General features: G+C 46.7%; 2 protein-coding genes across 2 annotated transcripts; one reads left to right on the top strand and one right to left on the bottom strand.

Annotated features, from left to right (window-relative positions):
* Positions 1-11,627: 11,627 nt before the first annotated feature.
* Positions 11,628-21,730, bottom strand: HIF1AN (hypoxia inducible factor 1 subunit alpha inhibitor). Its single transcript, XM_054832022.1, has 8 exons — positions 21,525-21,730; positions 20,123-20,373; positions 18,710-18,858; positions 16,824-16,969; positions 16,234-16,340; positions 15,630-15,693; positions 15,282-15,392; positions 11,628-14,069 (listed from the first exon to the last, which is right to left on the bottom strand). The coding sequence occupies exons 1-8, from the start codon at positions 21,693-21,695 to the stop codon at positions 14,025-14,027; spliced, it is 1,044 nt and encodes a 347-aa protein (XP_054687997.1). The 5' UTR covers positions 21,696-21,730; the 3' UTR covers positions 11,628-14,024.
* A 2,270-nt stretch (positions 21,731-24,000) lies between these two features.
* NDUFB8 (NADH:ubiquinone oxidoreductase subunit B8) lies at positions 24,001-27,807 on the top strand. The gene is made up of 5 exons (XM_054832713.1): positions 24,001-24,160; positions 24,333-24,459; positions 25,043-25,142; positions 26,724-26,879; positions 27,574-27,807. The coding sequence occupies exons 1-5, from the start codon at positions 24,061-24,063 to the stop codon at positions 27,664-27,666; spliced, it is 576 nt and encodes a 191-aa protein (XP_054688688.1). The 5' UTR covers positions 24,001-24,060; the 3' UTR covers positions 27,667-27,807.
* Positions 27,808-27,905: the final 98 nt, after the last annotated feature.

Here is a 27,905-nt window from a genome sequence, read left to right as displayed (position 1 = left end):
GGAGAATTCCCTCAGTTACCCACAAGCTTACACTGAGTGACTGAACAGCTGCTTCTTGACTTAAAATCTCTCCCTGGCTGTGCTCGAGCTGTACAGCTCTTTCAGGTGTGACAGGCAGACCTGCCTCCAGTACCATAGCCTCCATGTGGGTGGAGACAATAAGACAGTGACTCTTGTGGCTTCATAATCTGTCACAGGAACAGCCAGTCCATGCACCCTATCAACCCTACCATTTCTAGTTTGCCTATCTGAGCGTCAAACCACCTGCTACAGCAAGCAAGAGGAGCATTTTCCTGTTCTTGACCTGTGTAAAAAGCACCACCAGTTGTCTCAGAAGAGCACTTGAGCCACAGGAGCGGTGGAGGTGACTGTACCTACTCAGAGAGCAGTCTTCTGGTTCACCAGCTATCTACAAAGTCTCTCACACAATTTCTAATGGGCTTTCTTCCCTCTTCTGGTCATAAGCCAGAAGGAAGACCCACGTGTCATTCTCCAGAGTGCCTTCACCAGGGTGACAGCAGCTGTACTTTAACCCCTGGGCACAGAAGCAGCTGCCAATGCAGGTAGGACCTGTTTGCACTTCAGGCCCAGGGACAGATACCATTTGTCCACAGGGAACCATAAAGTCTCCCCTCTATTAGTCCTCCTCAGAAGTACCTCACCCTTGTCAGCTGCTCAGCAAGGGCTCTCCCAACTAAGCCCACCTTTTCCCAGCAACTGGTACACGTAAGCTCACAAGTGCAGGGCCCTGCTTCAGCCTGTTGTTCATTCACTCATGCTGAAGGGCAATGCTATGACTGAAAGCTCATGTATGCCCTTTTTTCATGTGAGGAAGGGAGGCTCAACCCCTCTGAGTTTAGTGCTGCAGCAGCACAGAAATACCCAGAGAAAAGATGAAGCTGGCAACAAGCTACGGTCCATAGGTAGCAGAGCAGAGAGTGGAAAGGCAGGGACCTAGTTCAAGCAAATGCAGAGCCCTTTAAAAGGGACAAGTCTGAAGAAGAACTTCAGATTTGATTTTGACCAAAGCAGAATATTTTGTGGGTATTCTGGGCAATTCTTTAGGGCTGGCTTCACCTGAAGGTTATAAAGACACAGAAATTCTATAGGTAAATGTATCTGTACTCAACAGAGGTAGCCATGCCTCATCAGCTTGATTTGCTAGTAGAACAATGACTTCTCTATGGTACTTATATATCAGCAAGAGCAAGAATGCTTATAGATGTAAACACCATGAGTGCCTAAACCAGCAGGTGACACGAGCCAAGGAATAGAATCTTTCTTTCTAACATACCATGTTTAAGGAGATAAGATCAAAAGCAGGAATTTCTTAAATGAATAAAAACATGTAATGAAGATAAACATTATTTAATAGCAATTCATTAAAAGCTTCTCCCACCATTATTCTAGTCAATTCTTCCCAGAGTTGAATACACAAAAGTGTGGCAGGTACGATGTCTTACTGAATTCCAGCCTTAGGCAGATTGCCAGATGAAGCCGAAGACATCAATACAGGCCTGCCTGTAATCTCACTGAAGTTACACTTTGCTAATGATGCAGGCACTTGGGTCTCAGTTTCCAGGATCAGATCCAAGAAAAGGCATGTTCTCATGGTTGTGTGTGAACTAACATGAAAATGAAAGGTCTGATGCAGAGAGATTAAGAGAACCTACTGCTCTACTCACATCAGTTTAGGACCCCACTATGTTCCTTACATTCCTGGAAAGCAGTCACTTATGGCCCAGAAACACTGGTTTTGTTTACTTTTTATTTCATTTGGGCAGTTCTTACTGTCACTGGTTACTTTGGGAAGATTTCTCCCCAGACAGGACTGGAATCAGCCAGGCTTTGCTGGACCCAGCAGCCAATACCCTTGGGGTTTCCCATTTGGTGCCCTCTTCACTCCATCTTCAGAAGTTGTTCCCTCATCAACTGCTGAGCAAGTTTGACCACCAGATCCAGGACCTCAGGGCAGTCAGTAGAGCCACCAAAGCTATATTCCTCCGAGTATTCGAGCTGCTTTGCTGTGTCCCTTGGGAAAGGTACGGCCAGCCAGGTGACACTGGCAAGGTGCATTTCTCCTCCCACTCACAGGTAACATTCATGTCAGAGAAAGGGAAATCAGCATATGGCAAGAGAAGAAAAACACCTTTCTGGTACTTCTGTCACTCAGCAAAAATCACTTTCATATGCTGGCCTGACATGCCTTTTTGTCCCCTGTAAGCAGCAGGATCAAAGCAAGAAGATTGGAGATGGACAATTAGCTCAGGCAGTGAAGTCCCGTGGTGTTAGATGTGAAAGATCCAAGTGCAGTTCCAGTAGATGACAGAGCTCCTTGGCAGGGTGCAAAACAGCTGCCCCCAGGAAGGATTTGGACTGTTGTGGGCTCTGCTATAGCTGGGAAGGTGCTATCCTGGGCAGCATAAGCAGATGGAGCCTGGAGGCACAGGAGGTGAAGAGGACCCATCTCTCCCTTTCTGGGAGGCCAAGCCAGCCGTTAACCTGCAGCGCCTCCGCGGCTCCCAACCTGAGCCAGGCCTGATCCACCTAGCCCATCAGTTCTGCCTCATTGACTGCACGCAAGCTCTTCCAAATGCTGCTGTAAACAGCAGGCTCTTGGAGGAGGCTGGAAGGTGGCACTGGTAAGGTTCATGGGCCACCTCCTGGCTCTCTCCTCTCCAAGCACAGCCACCTTGCCATGTGAAGGAAACCTTTGGCAGCTGTCTTGTGCTGGGAGACAGGGCTTGTTGAGCTTGGCTGAGTAATCCCAGCCGCTCCCGTCACTGCAGCTGCATGCATCCTCGTTCTCCCAACCCAAGGATCGCTGCCTCGCTGAATCACCCCATTAAATTGCTAATATCTTATTGTTCTTTAAGATTTCAAAACTTGCTGCGAAACGTTTACAGATAATTTTTTTTTGCCTGCAGTCACTGTGCCTAATGCCCAGTCATTGAGTGCCATATGTGTTTATATGCACTGCAATTTTCCACTTGATTACATTTTACCACAAACACTTTCATCCACTCCGCAAAGACAGCAGCAACACATCCATAACGTTCAGAGCAGCCCAGACAGACAGAGCCCAGACACAAATGTCTCCATTGGCCAGGGCACCTCAAAATGTGAGATTCCTAAATCCAACCGACCCAACCTCCAATTCTGAAGTCCCCAAGGGTACAAGCACCTCTGTCTCCTAAAGGAACATGCAACGTTAGCTTTGTGCTCCAGCTTTCCCATTAAACACTGGGTGCTGCTCAGAAATCTGGAACAGCTGCACAACATGGAGATGCTTGCCAATAACCAAGGATATCTCATATTTTCCAGGAGACAGGGGATGACCCAGGCCACTACAAGGATGCTTAGCACCTGAAACTCAAGCTGCAGAAATCTACAGGGACAGCAACAGCACAACATGCAGCACAGACCACTTCTGAAATTAGATCCTCCACTCCTGAAAGTGGGGGCGAGTTATTGTTCAGCTTCCAATTCACCGGGCATAGTCCAGCTTGTCTATAGTGGGGATCACAGTTCCTGATTGCAACACTTTCCCATTTGCAGCTAGGCGAGTCACCTTGTCGCTTCATCATAGCACCCTGGCCAAAAGGTCAGCCCCTGCCTGAGGACAGGGCTCCCCTTGACTCCAGCTGGCTTGGGGCCACAATGGTGCTCATGCAACCAGGCTACAGCCTTCCAGGAGAAGACAGGCCACAGATGCATCTACACAGCGAGATTGACATCCCCATGCAGCTTATTCATTTCACCGGTTCAGCACAGCACCGAGCAGAGGACACCATCTCAGCTGCAGCAATAAGACTTTGCAGTAGTGAGTCAAGCCTCCACACTACGCTGATGTGGCAACACTGCTTTGGTTCTGCAGTCAAACAGCTCTACCCTTGCCCCGCGATGTCGCACCCTGTCCACTGCATTGTGCGGACACTCACTGCAGGGGGGAAGTGACAAGCATCTGCCATGCGATGAATGAGCCCTCTCAATCCATTACCATCTATCTACCTGAGCTTGCCCTACTGACCAGCTCTGCTGACAGCCATAGTGCAAGTTCAGTGACAAAACTGTTCATAACCCCAGGACCAAAGAAAGTAGCCTACATCATCCTGACACAAAGGCTTCTATATAGAGAAATAATCTGATGCTTCCCTTACATTCTGGATTATCTGGGCTCTGTAATTGTTTTAAGGGGTGGGATGAAATACAGCACATGAGGTGATGAGCTCTCCTTGGCAAACCCATAGGATCATAAAATAATCTGTGTTGAAAGAGGCCTCAGGAGATCATGTAGTTCAACCTCCTGCTTAAAGCAGGTACAATTAGATCAGGTTGCTCAGGACCTTGGCCAGTCAAACTAATATTTCTAAGGATGGAGACACAACCACCTCACTGGGCAAGCAAAGTTGAATTTAACAGCTGAAAGCAACAGTGGGAACTCACTGCTGCAAACTCTCAGGCTTCCCTTTTCATAGCGTGGCCTCAAAGAAAGGACAGACAGCATTGTGTTCTGCCTGCTGCTCATGGCTTGGGAGGGCAAAGACACAAATTTCGTCACTGCAGTGCTACGTGATTCAAAGCCTTAAGTGCACACAACAGGCAGGAACCCTTAAAGACCTAGATATCACTAAGGCTATTCATGATTTAAAACAGGCTTTTGAGGATAGCCAGCATTGGTTGGACTTAACATCTGAAGATCTCATACATTCTCTCTGAAAACTCCCAGCACTGAGATAAACTGTTCCCTTCTTTTGTTATATTCAAGAAAGAAACCTATTAGTGGGTGTAAACTGTCCAGGGACAGGCCATTTTCTGCTGCTAATGAACGTCTCCCGTCCTTGACTGAACACAAGGGAGCAAACATAACTACCTCACGCTGGAGAAGAGGCACTGAAGCCATTAGTAGTCACTAGCCTGGAACCACAAAGCCAATGTTCCTCACCCTGGACACATGAGCACAAGCCTGCGGAAAGCAAGCCAGATCAGAGAGTCTAGCTGCCAAGAAGGGCCACCACTGTTCTGCCAAGCATTTATAGCTTCTCATTCAACAACAGTGCTTAGCACCACCAACACAAAATCAATACTTCCTTGAGAGAAATGCTAGCTTAGAGAAACTAAGCAGTGACCTCAGCAGAGGTCACTCCCAAGACATGGGGCAGCATGTCTGTCAGAGGGAGTCCACACTGCCTTTTCATCTGCTGGAAAGGGCCTGTTAACTCCTCTTTAGTTCAAGTCTTCCTACCTTCCAGAGATCTCATGCAGAGTCAGCCCACAAGAGGCAAAGACATTTATTCCAGATGAGCTCACTGCTCTCCCTTTGGATTTAGGCTGTATCAACTTTTAGGTCTCTACCTGAAGAGCAACCTTTTCACAAGGAGAAAACAAACAACAGGAGTGAGGTTGTAGTTTTCCCTCAACATTGTCACTGAACCCAACCTGCCTGCTGCTACTGGGCCCTGCAGTTAAAATTGATTCTTATGCCTTTCATATTGGGCTTGATGATCTTAAAGGTCTTTTCCAACCAAAACAATTCAATGTAGGGCAAGAACTCAAGCTCATGTGGTGAATAGCAAGCACTGATGTTTCATAAGGGGGTGTGAGCCTCCCAGAGTCAATTGGGAGCTACCTCCTGCCTGGCTACTCCTCCCAGAGGTGTAGCTGCATTGAGGTAGGGGGTTTCACCTTGTCCCATCTTAAGAGGTGGTGACTTCCCAGCACAGACACTCCCTTCCATCTGCCCTGCTCTTTGCCCTTCTTGAAGAGTTGGTGCAGTCTTACTCTAGGGCCTTTCATCCACAATGAGCCTGTTCACTGTCTTCTAGTCTCAGCTCAGGGCTTATTTATTTGTTTAATAGGAACAAGAGAGACTAGAGAGAATCCCTTGGGTCACTATAACCAGTCTCCTGCCTTACAGTACCTGACTGCCTCATGCAAGATCTTTACATCACATTCCATCTCACTTCTAGTGCGACATCTTCAACTTTTCTTCTTCACTATCTCCTCCATTTCTTTAAGCGTTCATTATAATCTATTCCTCTGCACAAAGGGTTTCCGGACATCACCAGAGGCCTTGGGTAGAGTGGTTATTCCTGGACCTCTCCTTCCCACTGTGGAGGACATCCGCTTTCATGGTAAGAGGAAAAAGAATAACTCTAGAGGTATGGCATCCCTTGGTCCCATGCCAAGGGGAAGGAGGATGCTGTAAAGCTAATCAGAGCTAATCTGCTCTAGTCAGAGCAGATACAAAATTATTTTGGGAACATCAGGCACCCTGATCCACCCCATTTTCATTCTAGTTAGATGGCAGAGCATTTGCAATAGCATGTACCGTGGCCCAAGAGCTCCCCCAGCTGCAGGTGGATGGAAGGCATCCTCATGACATGACAAGTCCAAGTGAACCATGACAGAGACTCAGAGGCAACTTTCTTCCTGCACAAGACAAAGGGGAGTTTCCCAGGAAGGCTTCCACATCCATCTGCAGAATCATCCCCATTCTTTTTCCCTTGATGATCCCAGCCTGCTCTTCTTTCTTCTCCAACAGCTTTTCCCTCCAGCCACTCTGTTGGAGGTTGATATTTTTCTGAGCAGCCTGATTTCTTCTCGACTGCCTTTGCACTGAAACCAAGATTTGAAGGGGAGCCTGGGGAGAGGGAGGGAGCGAAGTATGACACATTCAAGCTATAGTGAAATGACATATTCATCACAGCTAACGGGGGCCCACATGGCACCCCAACTGGATGCTGCCCCACTGCCCGTTTCCCCAGCTGGCTCTGCTGGAGTTTCCCCCCCTGCTCTCCTCCCTGCATTTCTGGTGTTGTCACTCCAAGCAAAGTGGCTGATCTGATTGGCGAGAGAACACAAGGAGTGTCAGAGAAGGTGCTCACAGACATTTCTTGGCTGCCTCAAGGAAATAAAGGCCATCGCTGAACCTGTCAAAATGATTAATCGCTTACAGGGAACGAGGGGGAGGAGGGAGAGGGAGGGAAAAGGAAGGGGAGGAAGGAGGAGAGAAAGACAGATGGGATGGGGAGAGCTATAAACAAACAGCAAAAGCAGGAGATATAGGATTGCCTCTGTGCAGGGGAGGAGGTGGAAGCAAGGGGCCCCAGGCTGTGCTTAGAGTGAATTGGTGGCAGATGAATGGGTCCTTCAGAGCCCCGAACTCCACTCGGAGATTCCCACCTCTGCTCACCCCCCAGGTTTGCACCACCCCCAAACATAGGCTCAGAGAGCACTGAGGTCTGCTCCGCCAGAGCAGCGTCAGACCTGACAGCCCAAGTAACACAGCCCTGTGACTCCCCAGGTCTACAAATCTCTGCAGTTCACATGAACTGACAGACCAGAAGCTTATTACCTGAAATGCTGAGCAAGGTCCTACCGCCCCATACCTACCCTCCAGCTCCACAGCCTGCAGTGGCTTGCATCTGACCTAAATACCCACCAGCACCAGTAATTCTTTGCTGCCGGAAGCATTTTACCCCAGTCAAACAGAGATGGATAGGAGCAGCTTCTGAGAGACTGTCAAAGGTCCTGGCAGAGGAACTTGGAGCAGCCAAGCTTGGGCAGAATCAGTCCATCACCTGTGGTACTAAGCCCTCCCACAGAAACTACCTCCTTGGATGCGGTTATAACCCCCTGTGCCCTCTCTGTGGGCACGGGGACTGTCCTTTTACAGAAGCAAATGGTTTGACCTCACTCCTTTAGCCACTTTCAGCTCAGCCAGAGTCTCCACATTGCATGAGGCCAGTGGTGCTTCAGCAGCTCAGGGAACACAGGGCATGCAGCAGATCTCGTAACATAGACTACCTACATGCAGGAGAGCATACACTCTCCTCCCTTCCTGGCTTCCCGAGGGTTTCAAGTCACATCCAAAGGTCCTCTCTGCCAGGGCATTCAATGGCGAACCCTGACTATCCAGGAAAAAAACACAACTGAAACTCCAAGATGAAAATCATACCTGTGGCTCCTGCCATCCAGCACAGTGACCTCTTCTACAGCAAGGGCAATACTCTGCCATGTCAAAGTCTGGGCTTTCTCAGGGTTTACAGCAATTTTATGAGGTGAATTCCAACAGCAACACTGCATCACCACAAGCTGCCTTACCACCCACAAAAAGCATGAGGTGCACTCCTCCAAATTTAAACATGTATTTAAAATGTTGCTGTGAATGAGAAGCAGACCTCCCCTTACATGTTTAAGAGGGAATAGAAATCACTGCCTGACACATCTCCCCACGCCGAGCAATGTGATCAATGATTCTCGTAACTTCTCTCCTGATGAGCACTGAATAAAAAGTCCTGTTAGATCACGTCCTGAGATCCGCTGTTTGCTCTTTTGAGTTCCTGTGGTGAATACCACTAGCCATGGGAAGAGGCTGAAAATCCAAGCTGCTGTCATTTGCCTGAGCTCAGAGGCAGCTAGGAATGAGGCAACATGGCTTCAGCTCTCCCCTCTGGAGGTATCTGCTTTGATTTTCAGTCACAGAAATAATGACCCTAACAGAGACCTCCACCTCAAGTGAACGACCCAGCCTTGCAAAGACAGGATCTGTCACTGAAATGGATGAATCCAGTAAGCTTAAGTCTTGAGATGCACCAACCAACCTTGTGTGGCCCACGAATGGTTTGTCATCCCCCCTCCCAAGTTATAACTGTTGATCTAATCTGAGGCAGTGTAAGCTATACTAAAATGTTTAACCTGACAGGACTTTGAATGACAACTGTAGGAAAAATAGGTAGCAGATTTCGTGTGTACCAATGATTTGATCAAACCCCACAAAACCCAAAGAAATGCATATACTGGATTGTGCATGGCTGGATGATGAGCTAAGCCAGCCAACGACACACAGAGAAGTCACAACTGCCTTCTTTTATTTACCTGTCATGCAGCCCATCACGTTCCTCTGTGTTCTTGTAAGAAATGACATTATCCGGAAAAGACCCTGGAACTGCTTTCACATTGTTCGTCCTAATCTTTCTGCTTGCCAGTCAAAGTCTGTGCCTGCTCTCCTCCACACCAGAAACTGCAAGGCTGCATGCAAGATGTGGGGAAAGGACGCTGCAAAAATTTAAGAAGGTGTTTCTGTGTTTTTTGCTGGCAGTTTGCAGCCAGGCACTGAGAAGGAAGCACGAGGTGTTGATGGGGCAAGGAGAGGGCTCCAAGATGTGCTCTCTCCCTTACTAAGCAGAAAGCTGGGAATCACTGAACAGCACAGCAAAGATTTTGCGTGGCTGCCTTCCTCCGCAAGCTTTCCAACCAAGCCAAGACCCTTGCTGCTGCACTGTACCTAGGCAGAGGGGGCTCTGTAGAGCAACAGCAGCACTCAGAGTTACGCATCTCATGGACTTCACTGTGGCTCTAGTGGCTGCCTCCATTGTTTGCGGGATATTCTCCCCCCCTTCCCTCCTTCTAACAAAGATTCTGATTAATGATCGCTCATTCCTAATTGTCAAATTTCTTTTCCTTCATCCTGTGTCTAATCACCAGTGACAGAAGCCATTACGCAAATGAGAGCAGACGACTTCCCACAACTGTTCTCGTTGGTAAAAGCCTTGTAATTTAAAGCTCTGATTTGTAGAGGAAAGCTGCGTTTCCCCAAGGCGTCCGGGCATCTGTTCCACTTACACTCCAAGAGCCTCAACTTCCGCTCCCTCCCCCCACAATTAGTCCTCTGCTTGCAACAAATATTTGACTTTGTGAGGCAGTAATTAGAACTTACTTTGCATGTGTTTGTCACAGTAACAGCATCTCTTTCCCTTTCCTTCTAGGCAGCACCAATGCAGAAAAGCGCCCAGAGAAGACAGGGACTTCAGGACTTCCCAGGACATTGATGAGAGAGGTGCTGTCTCCGAAACTGGAACAGAAAATGAAGAGCATAACCCAGAGTGCAAGGAAGCTCCTCACACATGTGGCAGAAGGGAGGCTTAGAGAAAAGCGCTTTGAAAGAACACATGCAAAGGCAATACTCCCTTTTGCAGTTGCTGTTCTGCTTCCAGGGCTGAGACAGCAGCATGGGTTGACCACGCACCAAAGGGCTGCCACGAGATTGCCAAGACTGAGTGCACCATCCTCATTCTAGAGCTTTCAAGAGCAGTTGGCTGCGTTCAAGGTTGGCTTGCTCATTGGTAAGAACTGCTGTAAAGAAGCGAAGCAGCAGTCTCAGCCCAGGTCTGCCCCCTTCCCTCAAGAGCTGCTTTGATGCTGAGCGTCTTCCCCTTCACCCCCACCTGTGTTGGGCTGCCCCTGCATCGCAGCTATGGCTCATACATCCTCAGCCCTGGCCCTGATCCTGACCCGCTAGCTTTCACCTTGGGCCTGCTTTATCACTCCAGAGTTCCTGGGCGATCACTGAGCTGAGCCTGACACTGATCAGCAAGGGGGTGAAACAGCGCATCAGTTTAAAAACCCATGTTCTTCTCTTTCTACAGGAAAGATCCTGCAGCCATGATCTACAAGGATTAAGACAAAGGTCAATTCTCCTTCAAAAAAATCTCACTTTTCAAGGAACAGGGAAATGGGAGAAACAAAAGAGAAGAAAGGTACTATAGAACCTAAGGTAATAAAAACAAACAAGACTAGAAGTGCAAGTGAAAAATCTTGGCATCTGATCTAGTTTTCAAATGACACATTGTCATACATCAGTTTCCTCTGCTTCTCTGCACAACCTGAGACGTTTCTGAGCTTTGTGGTGCCAGCCATGCATGCTCCCAAGAGGCATGGGCACAACAGAAAGACTACAGGATCAAACATAACAGACCACTAAGTTCAGTGGAACAGAAGCAAGTGTGTGTGCAGAGATGCACCCAGCAGGCACAGCAGGGAAGGGTTAACACCCATGGTTACAGAAGACTTTATCCACTTGTCTTTCCTCCTCCCTCCACATTCACCCTGTCCCCCGGGGGCATGAGAATGCCAAACATGGTACCCCAGGCTCAGACAGATGTCTGTCTCTCCCCCCACTGCCCCCAACATCCCTAATCTCTATTTAACTCTTCCCCACTTTACTACACATTAGAAATTTGTTTAGATTTAGCCAATGTTTCACTGATGGTTAGATGCCAAGATTGTAGAGTTAACATTACCATAAAATAACCTGTGTCTTTATTAGGCAGAGAGGACTCCACCACCTAAGGCTGCTAACATATAGCAGGGGTACACAGAGAAACCCTCCCCACAAAATCTCCTTGATCAAAGTATGAATCGGGTAAAGGACCAAACGGAGGACATGATATCCCAAAGGATAACCAACTGATAGAACTCATTAGACCTGATAGTCTACTTTGCTCTGTCATCCTGTCAGTGATCAGAGCATGGTGACACAATTCGGGTCAGCAGGGAGGAGAATTTGTTCCCTTCCCACCAACACCTGTTTTTGACAGGGTTCAAGGATACCATCTTATTCCCAGCTTTCCTTTCAGGATTATGGAAGTAGTATGCGGAAAGTTGTGAAGACACGCAGTAATGCAGTTGGTATTGCTATTTTGAAAGCAGTTCTGGAGACCAGCAGCTTTCACCAGTGAAGAACACTGCGGAGTTACTAGAAAGACTGAAAGGTACCTTTATACGCACATTTCCTTATACAGCTCTCCTTTACGGCCACTCACAAAATAAAAGCCACACAATTCTGTTGTTCAACATTGGTTGTATTTAAGAACTACACTTCAGAAGGTACCGTGTGTTTGTCACACCCCACCCCCTGCACACACACCCCTAGCAGAGAACACACACAGCTTCCCAATACCATGGCAAGGGGCATTGAAAGCACAAGGTGAAAAGGGAAGGGGGGGAGTCAGTCCATCAGTGCATTGTAAATGAGCTTTCATGAAGTCAAGTGCAGCAAAACCTGTTCAGACACTTTAAAAGTTAGACCTTTGGCAAATAAAGAAAAAAAAATAGGATCCTAAAGTTCTGTAAGTACCATTCTCTCTCCACACGGGATATAAACTCCCACCCTGAGCTTCAAGAGTTGATGGTGTCTAACAAGTAGTACTGGAGACTACCATGTGCTGAATAAATAGCACAGAGATGGGATTTCATTTTAGCATCTTTCAACCAAGGGCATGTGCCCAGGATTCCTGGAAAGGCCTTGCTTTTGGCCAGAGTCAGCAGCTTAGCCTTCTTCCCCACTTGCCCAAAGGCTGGGCATTGATAAGTATCCAGCTGAGTGACCTTTGTCTGGATCTAACCACAGCTCTGGAGAGTCTGCAACAAGTAACATGGCAGTCAGACTACTCAGTGACACAGACATATTTCTTTAAACAAGGACCCTGCAGCTGCCAATTACACTTCATTTGTTCTGACCTGTAAAGCAGCCAGAAAACTAACCCCTGGGACCTGTTTGAGAAGCCTTTCACCTTTGTGCAAGACAAGCTCACTGCAAGTGGTGCAGGAGCTGTCCCAGAAAAAGATGGGACCCGAGGCCAAAGATGGAACACTTCTTGAGCAGCATGTTCTCAACACTTTTATCAATCTCATGTCAGAACAAGCCCCAAAGAACAAGGGGGAAAACACTGGGAAGTCTCAACAGAACAAATTCTCCACTATTCTGTGGGATGAGATGTATCGGCTATGAAACAGCTTCTCCCACCTCTAGCTCTTGGGAGCCATTACAACCGCATCAAATATACAAGACCTTTGCACACACACACCCCCCAAACCAGGGACAGCAGTGCAGTGCACCTCTGGGAATAAAAAAGCCAGCCTCCATACAAGCCTAAGGCTTTTGCATGGAAGAGGAGGAGGAGGAAAGCAAAATGATTTTTCAGGGTGATTGCCAAGGACTCAAACAGAGGCTTGCCCGGTTCCTGTGCCCTGGTCTTCCCACTTCCTGGCCTGCCATGTCAAGTCCCAGAACACAAGAAGGATCAAGATAAACTTAACCACATTTAAACAGAAAGCCCTGACCTCTTTCACATGACTGTACAAGGAAGGGAACCACACACTGGCATGGATTTAACTGATGGACAGGAGCCACACAACATCACACGAACATGTGCACCTGTGAGCAGCCACATACACTCGAGTTCTTGCAGTTCCAGTAAAAAGGGCACTTTCCCACGTTAGCCCGAGGAGTCAGCACCCCTGGTTGGGAGAAGGGAGGCTCTGTACCTGTCTGACACTGCATTTTGACAGTCTAGCTCGGCACCCCAGGGGAATTTCTCTTAAAAACATGGCTTAATCATTCAAGACTTGGAGAGTGCCCTGGCATTTATGCATCTCCCTTCATAATGCTACATCCCCTTTTTAACCACACTGCAGCTTCAGAAGAGCAGGAGAGAAGCCTTCACTCCCCAGAGAAAGCTGTCACAAAGGAGGTTTATCTAGACTCCTACAACACAGACGCTATTTAGAGAGCATAGGATTTGGTGCTCACACACTAGATGAATTCACTCTGATCTCTACCCTGTACTAAGTCCAAAGCATAGATGTCTTAAGTTGAAGAAACTGAATGATTTGTCCAGTTGCTCATTACACACAGGCCATCTCACACGTTTGTTTCCATTATACAAAAAGGTGCCAGAGTTGAGCATGGACAGGTCCTCTAACAACAGAGGACTGTGAAACCAATCGCTTCCCATCTCATATCCACTGCAGGCACCAACATACAAACCCAGCCAGGAAGCCCAAACCCCATGAGGCTGAGGAAACAAGATCACTCCTGGATCTCCTCCAAGCTCTTCTTCAAATGCCTGACAATCCTGAAGCAACACATCCGAGTGCCAGAAGCCACGCTTCTTGTTGTGGCAAACAGGGCAGAGGGAGAAAAAAAACAAGTTAGTGAGCATGAATCCAGCTTCCAATAAGTGCAGACTCTTTCTTGGGAGGTTCGGTTAGATGAGAGTGGAGGATGAATGGGGTACTAACGGTTTTGCAGTTCCAGTAGCCCCCTTCATTGTAGTGGGGCAGGGATGGGCCAGGAGACCCATCAGTCTGTTAAGTGCTGCGTGCAATACTAGCGCTCAGTATCTTCCATTGCTTGTGAACAAAGCAGCTCCAACATCAGTCACCCGGGCAGCCAGGCATTAGTCATACCGTCCCTTAATCATCATATTCAACAAGGGACCCACCTGTCCAAAGCAAAAACAGATTGTTAGCCAGGACAGTTACACAGAAATGGCACCTGCAGAGCCTGCTCCCTCTGCATCCCAACACCTTATGAGCTGAGGATCTCAGCGCATAAACTGAGCCTAAGGTACACCAAATCACTTTAAAAGTATTTTCTAGATAAAACACTGGGGCACTCTTGAGCACATCCTCAAATATCCTACCAAAATTGCAGGGTTCTCTGCTAACACCCAACTTTAGTTGTCATCAAAACATTGCATCAATGGTATTTATTTGAAACTTAACCTCCCACCCTAGATTCGTGATTTCTCAGTAGATGCTATTAAAAAGAGGCAACAGTCATCAGGGGTTGCTTTTTGCAGGGCAGAAAAGGAACATTCTTACTCATTGAATCCTCTCTGGTCCTTGGGATCCCCCTGGAAGGAAGGCTAGGACTGATGATTTTGCTAAGGTTTTGTTTCAGTCAAGACCACTCCCATTTCTCAGCACTGTCTGATCACTGAGGGAAGTTCAGCGTGCTATGGCAGTAAGATAATCTCAGGGAAGAGGCATGATCTCACACAAGTGTGCTAAAGAGGAGTTTCTGCACAGTGGTAAGGGTTACAGACCATGAAAACATTTCTGTGCACATCCTGTATTTCCCCTTCCAGATCAGCAGATCTTCAAAAGCAGACTTTTAGTACTTCAATCTGGGTTTTTTTTGAAATACCAGTTGGTTAAAATTGCAAAGAATTCAGAGATGACAGAGACGTGCATTAAGGGGGAAGCACATGAGACTTCTCTTATTTAAGAAACTTGGATTCAACAGGTAGAACAGTTTTTTGTTTGGTTGGTTTTGGGGTTTTTTTTGGTGGTGGTGGGTTTGTTTTTTTTTTTTGCAAATACTGGGTATCATTGCTGCACAGAAGGCTAAGGAGCATTTGGGAGCAATGCTTTCCTGGCAGTGCCCAAAGCCAAAGTACACCTTCCCCCACATACAAGAACAATTACTCCACTGTTTGTAGTGGTCCTCTCCAGAATTATAATTTAAAGAGCTTGCCTTTTTGTAGCCAAAGGACCTTCTGAAGACAGCAGGAAGAACCATTCACAGCAACAGAGCAACCCTTTCTCCTACCCTCACTGTGACACCTGCAGAGCCGAATAGTTGGCATCTCGAGTTTTGCATTAAGCCATAACAATTTCAACAGCACTGACTATATGGTTCTTTTTTGTACCTCTTGTGGATTTCCTAAGGCTTCTCCCAACATCTTCTCAATGTTCCTCATTATCGCCACTTTCTGATGAGCCTTTAACGGATACTCAATTCTCTTTGGGGTTGGGGCACCCTGAAATATCAAAAATAGCTCATTGCATGCTTCCTGAATTGGCAGATTATTCCACCTTCTCCCAGCCACCCAGTTCTTCAAACACCACTTGAAAGGGAGAAAGTAGCTTTCAGCTTTAAAGCAAAGGATTTGGTGCAATGAAGTTCTCATATTGACAGCACGTGCCAATACATCCCACCTGAAAAAATCCTCTGGGATAGAGCTATCCAAGCTGCACAGGAAGGTGTTTGTACTCACCTTGTACCAGAAGTTCACAGTGATGGTAATCCCCCCATTCAGGAGAGACTCAATGTGGTGCCACCTGCATGGAAACCACACAAAAAAGAAAAGAAACTATTGCCGTAGCTTATAGTGAAATACCTTGGATGGATGAGTTCAGACTGGACTAGACAAGCCTTGCCCTATACCTCCATCATCAAGACCTCAGAACTTCTGGAAAGCTCTCCTTATTTAAATATAGATCCTTTTCTTGCACACGTTAGTGGAGTACTTGCACAATAACATAGTGTCAGGAAGAATTACCACTCTCATCCAACAGACAGGAAGTAGAAGCAGATTGGCCCAAAATATTCCAGAACGTATCCTACTTGCTGGAGAAGTCAAACCAAAGAGAGGTTGTGGCAGCCACATCCCTGGAAGTGTTTAAGGCCAGGCTGGATGAGGCTTTGGGCAACCTGCTCTAGTGGAGGGTGTGGAACTAGACGATCTTTGAGGTCCCTTCCAACCCAAACCATTCTATGATTGTATGAAAATTCTCTTAAGAGCCAACCCAACACTTTAAGCAGAAGACTTTTTAAACCTTTGTTTGCTGATCGCTGTGCAGTCCCGACATCCTTCTTACCAGTACATGGGTATGTATAGGACATCCCCTGGACCCACCACTGTCTCATAGCCAACCACGCTCCGGAAGTTTGGAAATTTCTCATAGTCAGGATTGTCAAAGTCCACCTAATGGAAGAAAACATTAAGAAACTCAGAAGAACTTCCTGCAATGACAATCCTCATTATTGGCGCTCAGCATCAAATCCTCCAGATCTTCTCTACACAGCTTTTACATTGATTCATGTCTTAACTCCATTGTGAGGTCCTGCAGTACCCTCAAAGTACCACCAACTAAGACATCTGAGCAAATCTGTGTTTGACCAAGTGATCAATGAAACAGAACAGAGAAAGCAGAAACTGCAGCCCAATTGTGCTATCAGCAAGATGTTTACAGCTCTAGCACTTGGAAGTCAGGATCAGACACAAACAGAAACACCACCAGTCCTTCCATGTATTTTCAATGTATTCAGTGGTTAACAGATCTGAACGCAGGTTTTGCAAAAGCTCAGCAGTGGTATGCAGCTTTAACTCCAGCATAGCTTCCTCCCACCCAGCATCTCCACAAATGCCCTTTTTTAGCATGGAGCAGAGAACAGATCTGCCTCTCACCTGGCTCTGTCTGTCGCACGGATGATGCACAGGATAAGGGTAGAGGCATTCAAACTGATCAGGAGGGAACAGGATACACCTCTTGTAACCCTTAATCTGAGCGAAGAAGTTCTGCTGCTCATCATAATGAGCTGGTGTCACATTCCCTATGGGGAGAGAAAAGATGATGATCAAGACACTCTTATGTACATGTATGAAAGATGGAAGCAAGTTATATTCCTTGATAAAGACAGTAAATACACTCCCACATATTCAGAAAACTGAATAAGGAAAATGACCGCAGGAATGTTACAAACTGATCGCTGTATCAGTCAGCCTTTATTGAGCAGTTGCGATCCCACTTTATTTCCCTTCTAAATCCCTATTCAGCAACTCAAGCTCTACAGGATTAGGATTTCCAGCTTGTTTCCATGAACAGCAGATGGTGAGTGTTGACAGGAAGCTTTTTCATAAAACGCTGTTTAGATGACAACTTATGGAACAGACTTATTAGTCTAGAGAAAAGGAGTCTAACAGTCTGATTTTGAAAAAAAGTCCTAGTAGTTTTGCAAGAAAACAAGTAAACAAATCTCTGTCATTGGGGGTACCAACAGCACCTCCTCAGTCTGATTAATGGTTATGAAGCTTGACTGTCACCACTAGATCTTGAATTTAATCAAATATTATTTAAATAGAGTGGGTCATTTTGTACGCCTCAGAACAACATTTTTCAGTCTGTTTGCCAATTCAGATATTAATCTTTTAGCTTGTTTTTATATGTATTTTCACTAAAGAGAATTAAGGTAACAGTTAACCCCCTAACTTCATTAAATAGATCATACAATCACATGCTCCTGTAAAGACACTCCTTTTATCTAGCACACACTGGTTCGAGACAATTTCTTCATTCTTGTGCATAACCTGCCGATAATAGGATTTTAGTGATCATTTTATGACCTGTAGGGAAGAGTTGGTGCAGTCCTTTTATATAAAGTTCTCTTCTCAAAACAAGTGGCAAACTACTGTAAAGTTGAGTATGACTTGTCACAAAGGGGAAAAAACATCTGCTGTCAGAACTGAACAGCTATGAACTGCCAAGTAATCAGAATTGGTCCATTATAATTGGATGTGATGGCCACATTGATTATAGGCCATCCCACTTCACAAAACCGTGTACATTCCTTGCCCCATTATTGAGTTTACTTTCTACTAGAATGTTCTCCTTTTCAACAGCGTAGTAGTACCTCTGTCTAAGGCACCTGCCTATGAGTCAGTCTCCACACGGATTTGGAACTCCACTCCATCCAGATATTTTTAGGATTTGCCCACCTTCAAGTTCTCCAGTGCCCTTTAACCTTCCAAGAACAAATTCAGCTCTTAATTGCAAGAGAATTCCTCCCCACAGTGTACCAGATCAAATAAGAACAAATGCTACACAGAACAATCAACATTTCCTCCTGGGTAGACACTGGACATGCTAAGAAAAGCCCAGAAGACACAACTTAGCTTGACTTGCAAACCCTTTTGCATTTTAAAACTGCAGACTCTGAGCATTTTAAGTCTCCAGCATCTGAAGCATCCAAACAATAAACAGGTCTCAGAATATGATTAGCAATTACTGAAAACACAGCCCTACCAGCATCACACAGAGCCTTTCCACGAGATTACATCCAGGCATTCAGGTACATCCCTGGGGAAACACAGGCTATTCCTTTGGTTGTTTCCTCTCTATAACCCAAGTGAAGTTGTGACAACAGTCCCCTCCCAACACAAAGCTTAAAGTGCCTGCTCTGAAAGAACACTTATGAACTAGTAGAAAATCCATTTGAAAGACCTTCTGGAACTGAAATACAGTGCTGCTGACCAAATCTTCTCCCTTCCTCCTCCAGTCAGAGGAAACCGCTTACCTTCCATGCCAATAAGAAGCAAGTTAGAAGTCAGTTGACCCCAGCCACGTTTCCCTTGCTGCTTGTTAATCCAGTTCCAGTTGAAGCCAAGGAAATCCACGACAATTTTCCTTCCAACTGTGTCATTCAGGGTTTGCTGCAGATATAGCCTGTATTTTCCCAGAGACAAGCAGAAATCAGTATTAAGCTTTGTCATGAACATAAAGACATATCTCCCGATCTCTTCAGAAAGATTTCAAAACAAAGAAACATAACTCCTAGAGATGCTGTTCTATTACTACATGCCACAAACACCTGTGGAAGGAAACAGTTTCAAAAAGTCCCCAGACTTCACTGAAAGACTTACTGGTACAGAAGGGAACAGAACTCAGTTCTGCTTGAAGAGTCACAAAGAAAAAAGAGAAATTTAGAGCAAGAACACCCCCTCACAGTGCAGGAGGAGGAAACTGTAAACAGGCCACTATCAAATATCAAACACAGCAATGAATAATCCCCAGATAAATGCCAACACTCTCTTTCATCTGCAATAAGAGTTACCTCTTCTACTAGAAATGTGTGAGGGCCAAAAAGAGCTCAGGAAACTCAGCACGTTTCAGTATCAAGTTAATTTAAAGCCACGCTTACATTTAGACATAGAGGATCAGAGGAATCAAACATCTGTATTAACAACCACAGTATTACAGAATACTGTCTGTCTACAATGGTGGAAGGAAAATGCATTTTTAAGCTCAAGGACTGCCTTCTCTCTTGGAAAAAGCACACCTGAAGCTGAGAAAGAAGAGAAAGGTACAGATGACAAGAGGACGCGGACACAGAGTTGCTTCCAATTCAGACACAATTAAGCATCCCTAAGTCTTTTTAGAGAGCTGGTGACTGATAAAATTAACTGAGGGTTTAAGTACAGTTGTTAATAGTTGTATTCCATATAAATGTGAAGCTCCTCTCAGTAACTTACAACTCTGTTAGTGGTGTAGGCCATCACCACCACCAAATACACTGCACATATACAACCTTTTCTCATCTTTCTGTAAGAGGGTTAGCACCAGCTACCTTGGTATTCTGTAAAAAAGGCTGAGAGCTATAGCCTGTACCTTTTAATCAGATAACTAAGCTCCTCTACTAATACCATAGCCTGCCAAAAGAAAGTGAATCTTAAGGTTTTCTCTATCTAAACCCTGCCTCAGACAGAGAAGGAAATAAATCTCTGCAGACAATATGAACAGTTTGATTAACTAATGGTATGACTTTTTTAATCAGCTAACAAGGCTGCTGTCAAGTAGCAGCCCTTCAGGAAAAGCAGGGCTATAAAAAAAATGAAAAGTTTGAGAGGTCTTAATCATCAACACTCACTGAAAAGAAACTTACCTCCTACTTAGACCTGCAGAAATGGAGAAACCTCCACGTATCACTTACCTCTCAGCACTCCCTTTTTGTTGTATTTCTTTGAGTCTCTCCACAAAATCAGCAAACTTCATCTCTTCCCTGCTCGACTTGGGTTTGAAGTTCTTAAAATTGGCCATCTTCTTCTCATCGTAGTACAAAAACTTGTGTGTGCTGGCACTATACACTGAGAAGTCCCCATTGCCAATGTTTTCCTGGAGGTAGTCCAGGTCCCATTTCAGAGCAGGATAAACCAGATTTGTATCTGTCAGCACCACTGGCTCCTGGAGAGAAACAGGAAGTTTATTGATTCAAGGACCTCTTGAACTTGAGAATGATCACATTCATTACTGCAACCACACAAACTCTCTTGGAAAATAGGGAATTGGAAAAGACATTTAGAGTAATCAGATATCTTGGTTGGGGGAGGAAAAAAAAGCAAAACATTATAGGAAGTTTTAAGAAAGTGGTGGTCTGCTTCTACAGCAAGCTCCTGGTAGCAATGGGACAGATTGTGCTATCTACTTAGCTAATCTCTAACACATGAGGTTAGACAAACACGAGCTGGGAACAGTTTTAGGCCTACTTGGTCCTGCCACGTAGCAAGGAGACACAATAGATTCTGTCTGGTCACTTCCAGCCTCAGCTAAGAAGGGGTAAATGCTGCTACTTCTGAATCCAGAAAAAGAGACAGCACTCATCTCTTCTCAGAGGATCACAGATAACCTTCAGCCACAGGAAAACTGAGATTACCCCATCTCTTCTACACCAAAAACAGAACCACTACAAAAGGAAAACAAAGGACATCACCTATCTCCTCAACTATAAACAGTAACCAACCAAACCAAGAATGACAGCTGCTGTGTTTCCCAGCTGTGCATGCACAGCTTCCCTTTTTGCAGGCTTTCTTTAAAAAAACCCAAAACAACCAGCAATCTTACCAAAACTAGACTGAACTTGTCCATAACCAATACAAGAGCTACTATTGCAAGGCAACCTGCGCATCTGTGGCTGCTCTCACTTACAAAATAGCGAGCACGTACCCATGGTTTTACACATTTCCACGATTTCCATCCAGACAACAAAGCACTTAAAGCAAATGTTTCCTGCAAGTTTCACAACTCAGCACCGTGGGACCAAAAAAAAACGTCCACTACAAGTAAGAGGGACAGGACAGCGGCAACAACCAAGCCCGCGCGGGGAGAAGGCAGATAGCCCGGTAGCCCAGAGGGACAGAGCCGGGATGGGGAGGTGAGCGCACCCGGGACGGCACCGGGACCCGGGACAGCCTTGCACTTTGCGAGCCGCTCTGCGGGCACTGCTCTGCCCGGCCTGACGGGCAGGGCTGGCAGCCCCCACGCCGCGAAGCACAAGCCCCCCGGCCTCGCCGCGGCCCCAGGGCCAGGCCGAGTCGAGCCGCCGTTGCCCACCGCACCTCGTTCTCGATGAGCTCCTCGGCGCGGGGGTCGCTGTGGCTGAGCCGCGGGATGGGCCGCGTCTCGAAAGAGTAACGACGGAACTGGGAGTCGCTCCAGCCAGGACCTGCCGCTGCCGCCGGGCCCTCCCGGCAGCCAGCAGCCGCCGCCGAGGAGGAGGCCGCCGCCATCGCCGCCTCCACCGGAGAACCCGGAACTAGAAAGCCGGAAGCGGAAGTTGCCCACCCATGGCAACACCGGAAGCGAGGGGAGAAGGCGGGAGGCACCATGGAGAGGGCAGGAGGGAGCGGCAGCGAGCTGCGCCCCCGCGCGGCGGGAGGTTGGGGGAGGCGTCTGCTCCCCCGTGCGTTTTCGTTTCCAAAGGTTTGGGACACCAGCGGAGCTGAAAGTCCACGCCGGGAAAACCCCACTACAGAAACCAGAATGGCTCGTGTGTGAAGACAGGGACGCCAACGCACTTCACTGTGTTGCAGGGGGGACTCGGGCCCTGGGAGGATGGGTCACCGCCGCCATGGCAGGCAGGCCTCTGCGCCCTGAGATGGCGACCAGGCGCCCACAAGGCCTCGCTTACTCCGTGAAATCGGCTGTACAGCAGTGTGTGGGCACTCGGGGCTCGGCCCCGTGCCACCCTCCCAGTTTTCGGCTGACGGCCCCTTGCCCTCGAGGTCTCCGGCTGCTGACAGGTCACGAGCACTGCTCTTCGGGAGCTGCTCCGCTGCCATGCCCCTGAGGGGACAGCAAACTGCCCGTTGTCCTCCGCCCATCTACGTGTACAGCTGTGCTTTGTGCCTCAAAACTAGAAGTTTAATTAACACTTGCCGCAAGACAAAATATGTCGCGCTGCTCGGTATAACTAACATCTGCCTTTTGATTGTGAACGGACATTGTGTGACTACATTGTTTTAGCAAGATTTCATGAATTGCATGCCTAGGGCTGGAGCGATCGATTTTTTTTCTTAGCATGTGTTTATTACATGAAACAAAATACACACTTTGCTTTTAATCTGGAAGCAGCAAGAATGATGACTGCTCTGCCCCAAGAATGAGTGCCACATGAATGAAGCCTCAGCTCTTGAGAAAATGTTGGTCTCTGGCATTCAGAGGTTTTCATTTTGCAGTAGATGGATTTGCTGTTGTAGCTGTGTAGAGCTTTGCCTTCGTGAGAATAATGCAATCTATTTTCCTCTGTCCTTCCAAAATTTTTGAATGTGCTTAGTTTCTAGGAAGAGGAGTGTGCTGTCACCTTTTAAATCTACAGCACTACTCCTGTACCAGTTAAGAAAAGTTTTTACAACGTGTTTGCAAACATATTTGGGTGCTCAGAAAGCTTGAGCCGCATCTGTGTAAGACTCAAGCCAAAAAGTAAATACCCAGCGGTGAAAAGCCGATGTCGGGAGCAGCCGACCCCGATCCGAGCCTGCAGCGAGGTCTGCACCCAGACCAACAGCGCAGCCAGGAGCCAGAGGTCCCCACTTCCAGCATGGCGCTACAGCCCCCAAAACGGGGGGACGGGCACTGAACACTGCTCCATGGAAAATGCCAGCAGCTTCTGCACTGGAAGGTTGGGCTCTGAGTTAGTAACTTCATTAAATAACTAATTGACGGACTAACTTCACTGCATACTTGGTTGTAAGGGAGTTGGCTGAATTAAGACATCGTCCCTAAAACGACATGATAAGGTGCTTCTTTGGGATAAGTGAAAGGATCCTGTTCTAGTCTGTGACAATGCCCCCGCCTCAGGCACGCTGTGTCTCAGATATATTGTTGTGGTTCATCACTATCTTCATTCAATTAGTGGGTTTACAATTAATGTTGTTATTAGAAGGAATGACTTTAATGACAAATTGTCCATGATAGTTTTTGATCTGCAAAGGTTTATAATGTAGATCGTTATAGAGACATTACCCGTTATGGCTGATGTGAATAACTGAAGGAAAATGAGTTCAACTACCACAGAGTTTACATAATGAAGTAAACTGCAAAATCCTTTAATGCTCATATCGATTTTATCTACAATGATACATCGCTTACGTTTGAAGAATAGCATCGCTAAATTAACATGCCGTTTCAGCTGTTCATGTCTCCCTGGCTCCACAGAGAAAAGACGATTACATTCGGGTATTAACTTTAATAATATTGATACTGATAGAGAGAAGGCAATTTGCATAATGCCGCCAGCTACAGCATCGATCCGACTGAGCATCGACCTGGCTGCTCCGCAGGAGGCTGCCCCGCATCTGGGAGGTAATACCTGCCATAAATTCCCATTACTCTGCTTCAGACAATGACAGCCAGAGCGAAATACCACTCCGGTGCCCTTTCTGTCCATGAGCTCCTATGTCAATATTATAATAACGGCGGATGATTAATTAATGCCGTGCACGGGGTGTTTGTACTCTACAGCGCGGGCGGTGGCGGGGGTCGCCCCGCCCCCGATCTAGCCCCACCCCTTCTAGCCCCACCCCGCGTACGTTCTTGCCCCGAGCTCTTCTGTCCTTACCGGTTACCGTTGGCCGCGCCTGCGCGGTGGCGGCAATGGCGGCGGCCGGGCTCCGCGGTGTCCTCTGGCAGCGGGCAGCCGCCCGGCTGTGGGCGGCGCGGGCCGCTGCGGCGGCGCCTCCAGGGGCGCGGGCGGGTGAGCAGGGAGACGGAAGCGGGGGGACCTCGGCCGGCGGCGGGGCGGGTGTCCTTGGGGCGGTGGGCGAGTGACTCCGGGGCTGGGGTGTGAGGGTGGCGCGACCTCCCCGGCCTGGCTGCGGCTGCCGGCGGGGCCCGTGCCCACCCTTGCCTTGTTGCTCTCCCGCCAGCCTCGGAGATGTCCAAGGACCTGCTGCCCGGGCCGTACCCCCGGACACCGGAGGAGCGGGCAGCTGCCGCAAAGAAGTACAATATGCGGGTGGAAGACTATGAGCCCTACCCTGACGACGGCTTTGGGTGAGCTGGGGGGTTCTGTGCCCCTGCAGCCGGGGAGCAGGCCAAGGCCAGCACCTCCCGGCAGGCTGGTAGTCTCTGTTGAATGGCTGGAGATGCTGTGCTGTGAGCTTAGAGATTTGAAGGCACGCACCAGTATTTTAAAACAGGAACAAATGGAATGAGTTGGAGGCCTGTGTGAATAACATACTGTATGAGAGACTTCATATGCCGTTGTAATGCAGGGCTAAGAGGGATGAACTGAAAGCCATCTCTGGAATAAATGTGGGGGAATATGTTGCTATGTGCAAAATGCTAGATAACTAGGGTTCTGTATTTCACTTAAGCTTGCATTTCCTTCCAGCTAGTATAGCCTAAAAAGGCAACTTTGAGGAATGCAATTTGTTACGATGACTGGCATCGAGGTGATGATTGTTGTGCTAGTTGCATGTATGCATTTAAAATATGTGTATACATAGGAGCTATAAAAACAAAGTAATGTTTAAGTCTTCCATTTCCATAGGCCTATGCTATGGTGTCTCCCACAAAATGTTTTTAAGTTAATACAGATTTCTTGTATGTTTGGGTATTTTTCTGTTTCACACAGGTATGGTGACTATCCCAAGCTCCCTGATAAGTCGCTTCATGAGAGAGACCCCTGGTACCAGTGGGACCAGCCGGACATGAGGCATAACTGGGGAGAGCCGGTAGGGATGTTAATAGCACCTTTCATTATGATTGTAATGCTACCATTACTAAATACTAATGTGTGCATCTTGTCAGTGCTTTCTGTTTAATTCTTTGTGTAATTGCATCATCAACTGCAGGTATGTTGCCTGTGCAAGCAGGGACAGTCAGTTGGAGGGAAGCTTAGGCTGTGGGCATCAGGGTAAATATTTTGAAAGTGCTGAGGAATGTTAACATCTTATTACATATGAGGAGGGAAACTTTACAAGCTTATTTTTTCTGCAGGAATAGGAAAGTCTCATCCATTTTCTTTGCCTGATGTGACTCAGTATGAGAGCTTAGTTCAGAATCACTTAGCAAAGAAGCCATAATTTGAGTAAAGTCCTTTTAGTACAATGGAAGTAACTACTGCTGCTTTATTACTTCAGGGTTGTTTTGGGATAGTATATATATAAAGAGGTTTTCTCTGAAGAAATTTTGCAAGATATCATTAAGAGAAATGGATGAATAGAGCATCTGCGTTGACTTCCAAAATTTAAGTTCCTCAAACTCCTTGTAAAGGAGAAACTTCGGTTAGTGCATGGTCTTTCTGTGAATGACTGCAGTCTAACTGTGGTTACTGAACTTGGTAATTGACTTGAGCTCTTCTTAATGAAAGCAGAGATTATGTGAGCATGTGTATGTAATACATCATAGTATAAACATGCAAGAGCATCGTAGCATGTGTACCACGGTAAAATTTAAAGTGTTTGTTTTAATGACTGTAGAAGCACATGAAAAAACCTGTGGTGATTCTGTGTTGTGGTGGTGCTTGGTACAGGAAGGCTTGTGTAGGTACCCTTGCAGGTAGAATATATTGCTGTGTCTCAGGTGTCAGCAGATGCCTCTGTTTAGGCAGTAGAATTCTGCTCAGTCTGGTGCTCTGGGTTTGATAACAAATGGCCCTGTGTGCACAGGGGAAAGCTGGGGAGCTAGAGGCAGGACTTGAGCTGCAAATTAATGAGTTCTCTGCTTTCATTAATGTGAAAGGGGACTATAAGCAGAACATGCTTAGGACTTCCCTATATATAATTTGAGGCAGAAGCTTAAATGCCCTTCTGCTTTAATCAGGAAGGGCATTATCTTGCTACCAGCCCTGCTCTTGTCATGGAGTCACAGTGGCAGGTGCTCTACCTGTTTTGAGAAGCCAGCTTCCATGTGGCAGGTATTCCTTCTTTGTTTGAAATAATATATCTGTTGAGGTGTGTGACTGAACTTCCATAAATGAGGGTACTGATTCATACCATGACTTTTCAACAGTGCTGGGGGACAAATTTAAGGTGGAGTGATTATGTATATAATACAAGCTGCTGCTATCCTATATTTAAGCATATTGTCTGGTATAAACATAGGATGGAATTTGGAGTCCTGAGTTATGTAAGTGACAACTTGCTGTGACTGCAGGTAGATCACTTATCTCCTTCGTGGCTTTATCCCCACTTGTGAGATGGGCATAAATCTGCTTCTGGCAGTTTTGTGAATGTTGTAAAGCACTTCTTCCCTTGATAGAAGCAGCTTGAGCACCGTTGATAAATGTGCAGCCATTTTCCTTTGTTCTTTAGATGCACTGGGACTTTGACATGTATATTCGGAACCGCGTTGATACATCTCCCACTCCAGTTCCCTGGCACACCATGCGCAAACACTTCCTTGTCTTTTTGAGTACCATGCTGATCATGTTTGGTCTTGGAGAGATCTATCCATCTTACAGGCCTGTGGTGAGTGACACCCTTGGGTAAAGGGAATAAAAGTAGCTGTGTCTCTTGTCACCGCCGATGTGTAGAAGAGCGGCTTTGCTGAAGCTGAGTGATGGGTGGGAATGCAAAACTCTGCTGCTGGCAAGGGATGGGCCAACGGGTGTCCTGTGGCCTCATCCAGCCTGAGTTGTTCTGTTGAATGGCTTGGCTCAGCCCACAGGTTCTGCTTTGTAGTGAGCAGTGCCTGCTTGTAGAGAACTAATTTTAAGTTATACTTCTTACAGTATCCCTTCTTTGGTCTAGGTGGTCTCCTCCCCTGTGTGCATCTGCACAAGGGAGATGCTTTATCTCTTCTCTTGCCCCGTGTTTTTAGTTATATAATGATCTGGGTCATTTGGAATGTACTTCTGAAAAATACGTCTGAATACACAAACAGCTTTTGCAATATGTTATCCTCATGTTGCAAGATGAACTTTTGGTCAAGATTAAATGCAAGACCACCTTGATGTTACTGTTAAAGGACATGGATTTGTACAAAGAACTCTATCTCTGAATTTACTTCTCTTGTACTCTAATATCCCTGCTGAAGAACTTAAGAAATATAAATTTTAGTTGTAAATGACAAGCCTTGATTTGGGTGGGGTGGGATGGGATGAGACATTTTCCTGTTATCCCTTAATTTGCTTGGTGAATTTGCCACTATCTCTCCTTGTAGGGACCGAAGCAGTATCCCTTCAATGACCTGTATCTGGAGAAAGGTGGAGACCCCAATAAAGAGCCACCAGTGGTGACGCACTATGAAATCTGAAAGCTGTCAGAAGTGCTGTGTTTCTCCTGCATCAGCTCTGCTGGGGATGTCATCTTCTCTAGTGTTCACTGTGGCGTGTGTTAACACTTGTTCTTCAACTTTCAGCCACTAACTGCAGTGAAATATATCGATGATACCCACTGTGCTAGTTGTCTTCCATTGGTTTGAGAAGGCTGAATGATGGCTGATGAAACTGAATGACCTTTGCCATTTTTCTAAATGGGCTGGTATCTGTGGGG

The sequence above is a fragment of the Grus americana genome, chromosome 7 (assembly GCF_028858705.1).
Source record: "Grus americana isolate bGruAme1 chromosome 7, bGruAme1.mat, whole genome shotgun sequence".
NCBI classification, from domain to species: domain Eukaryota; kingdom Metazoa; phylum Chordata; class Aves; order Gruiformes; family Gruidae; genus Grus; species Grus americana.
This window is presented reverse-complemented; position numbering and strand designations above follow the sequence as displayed.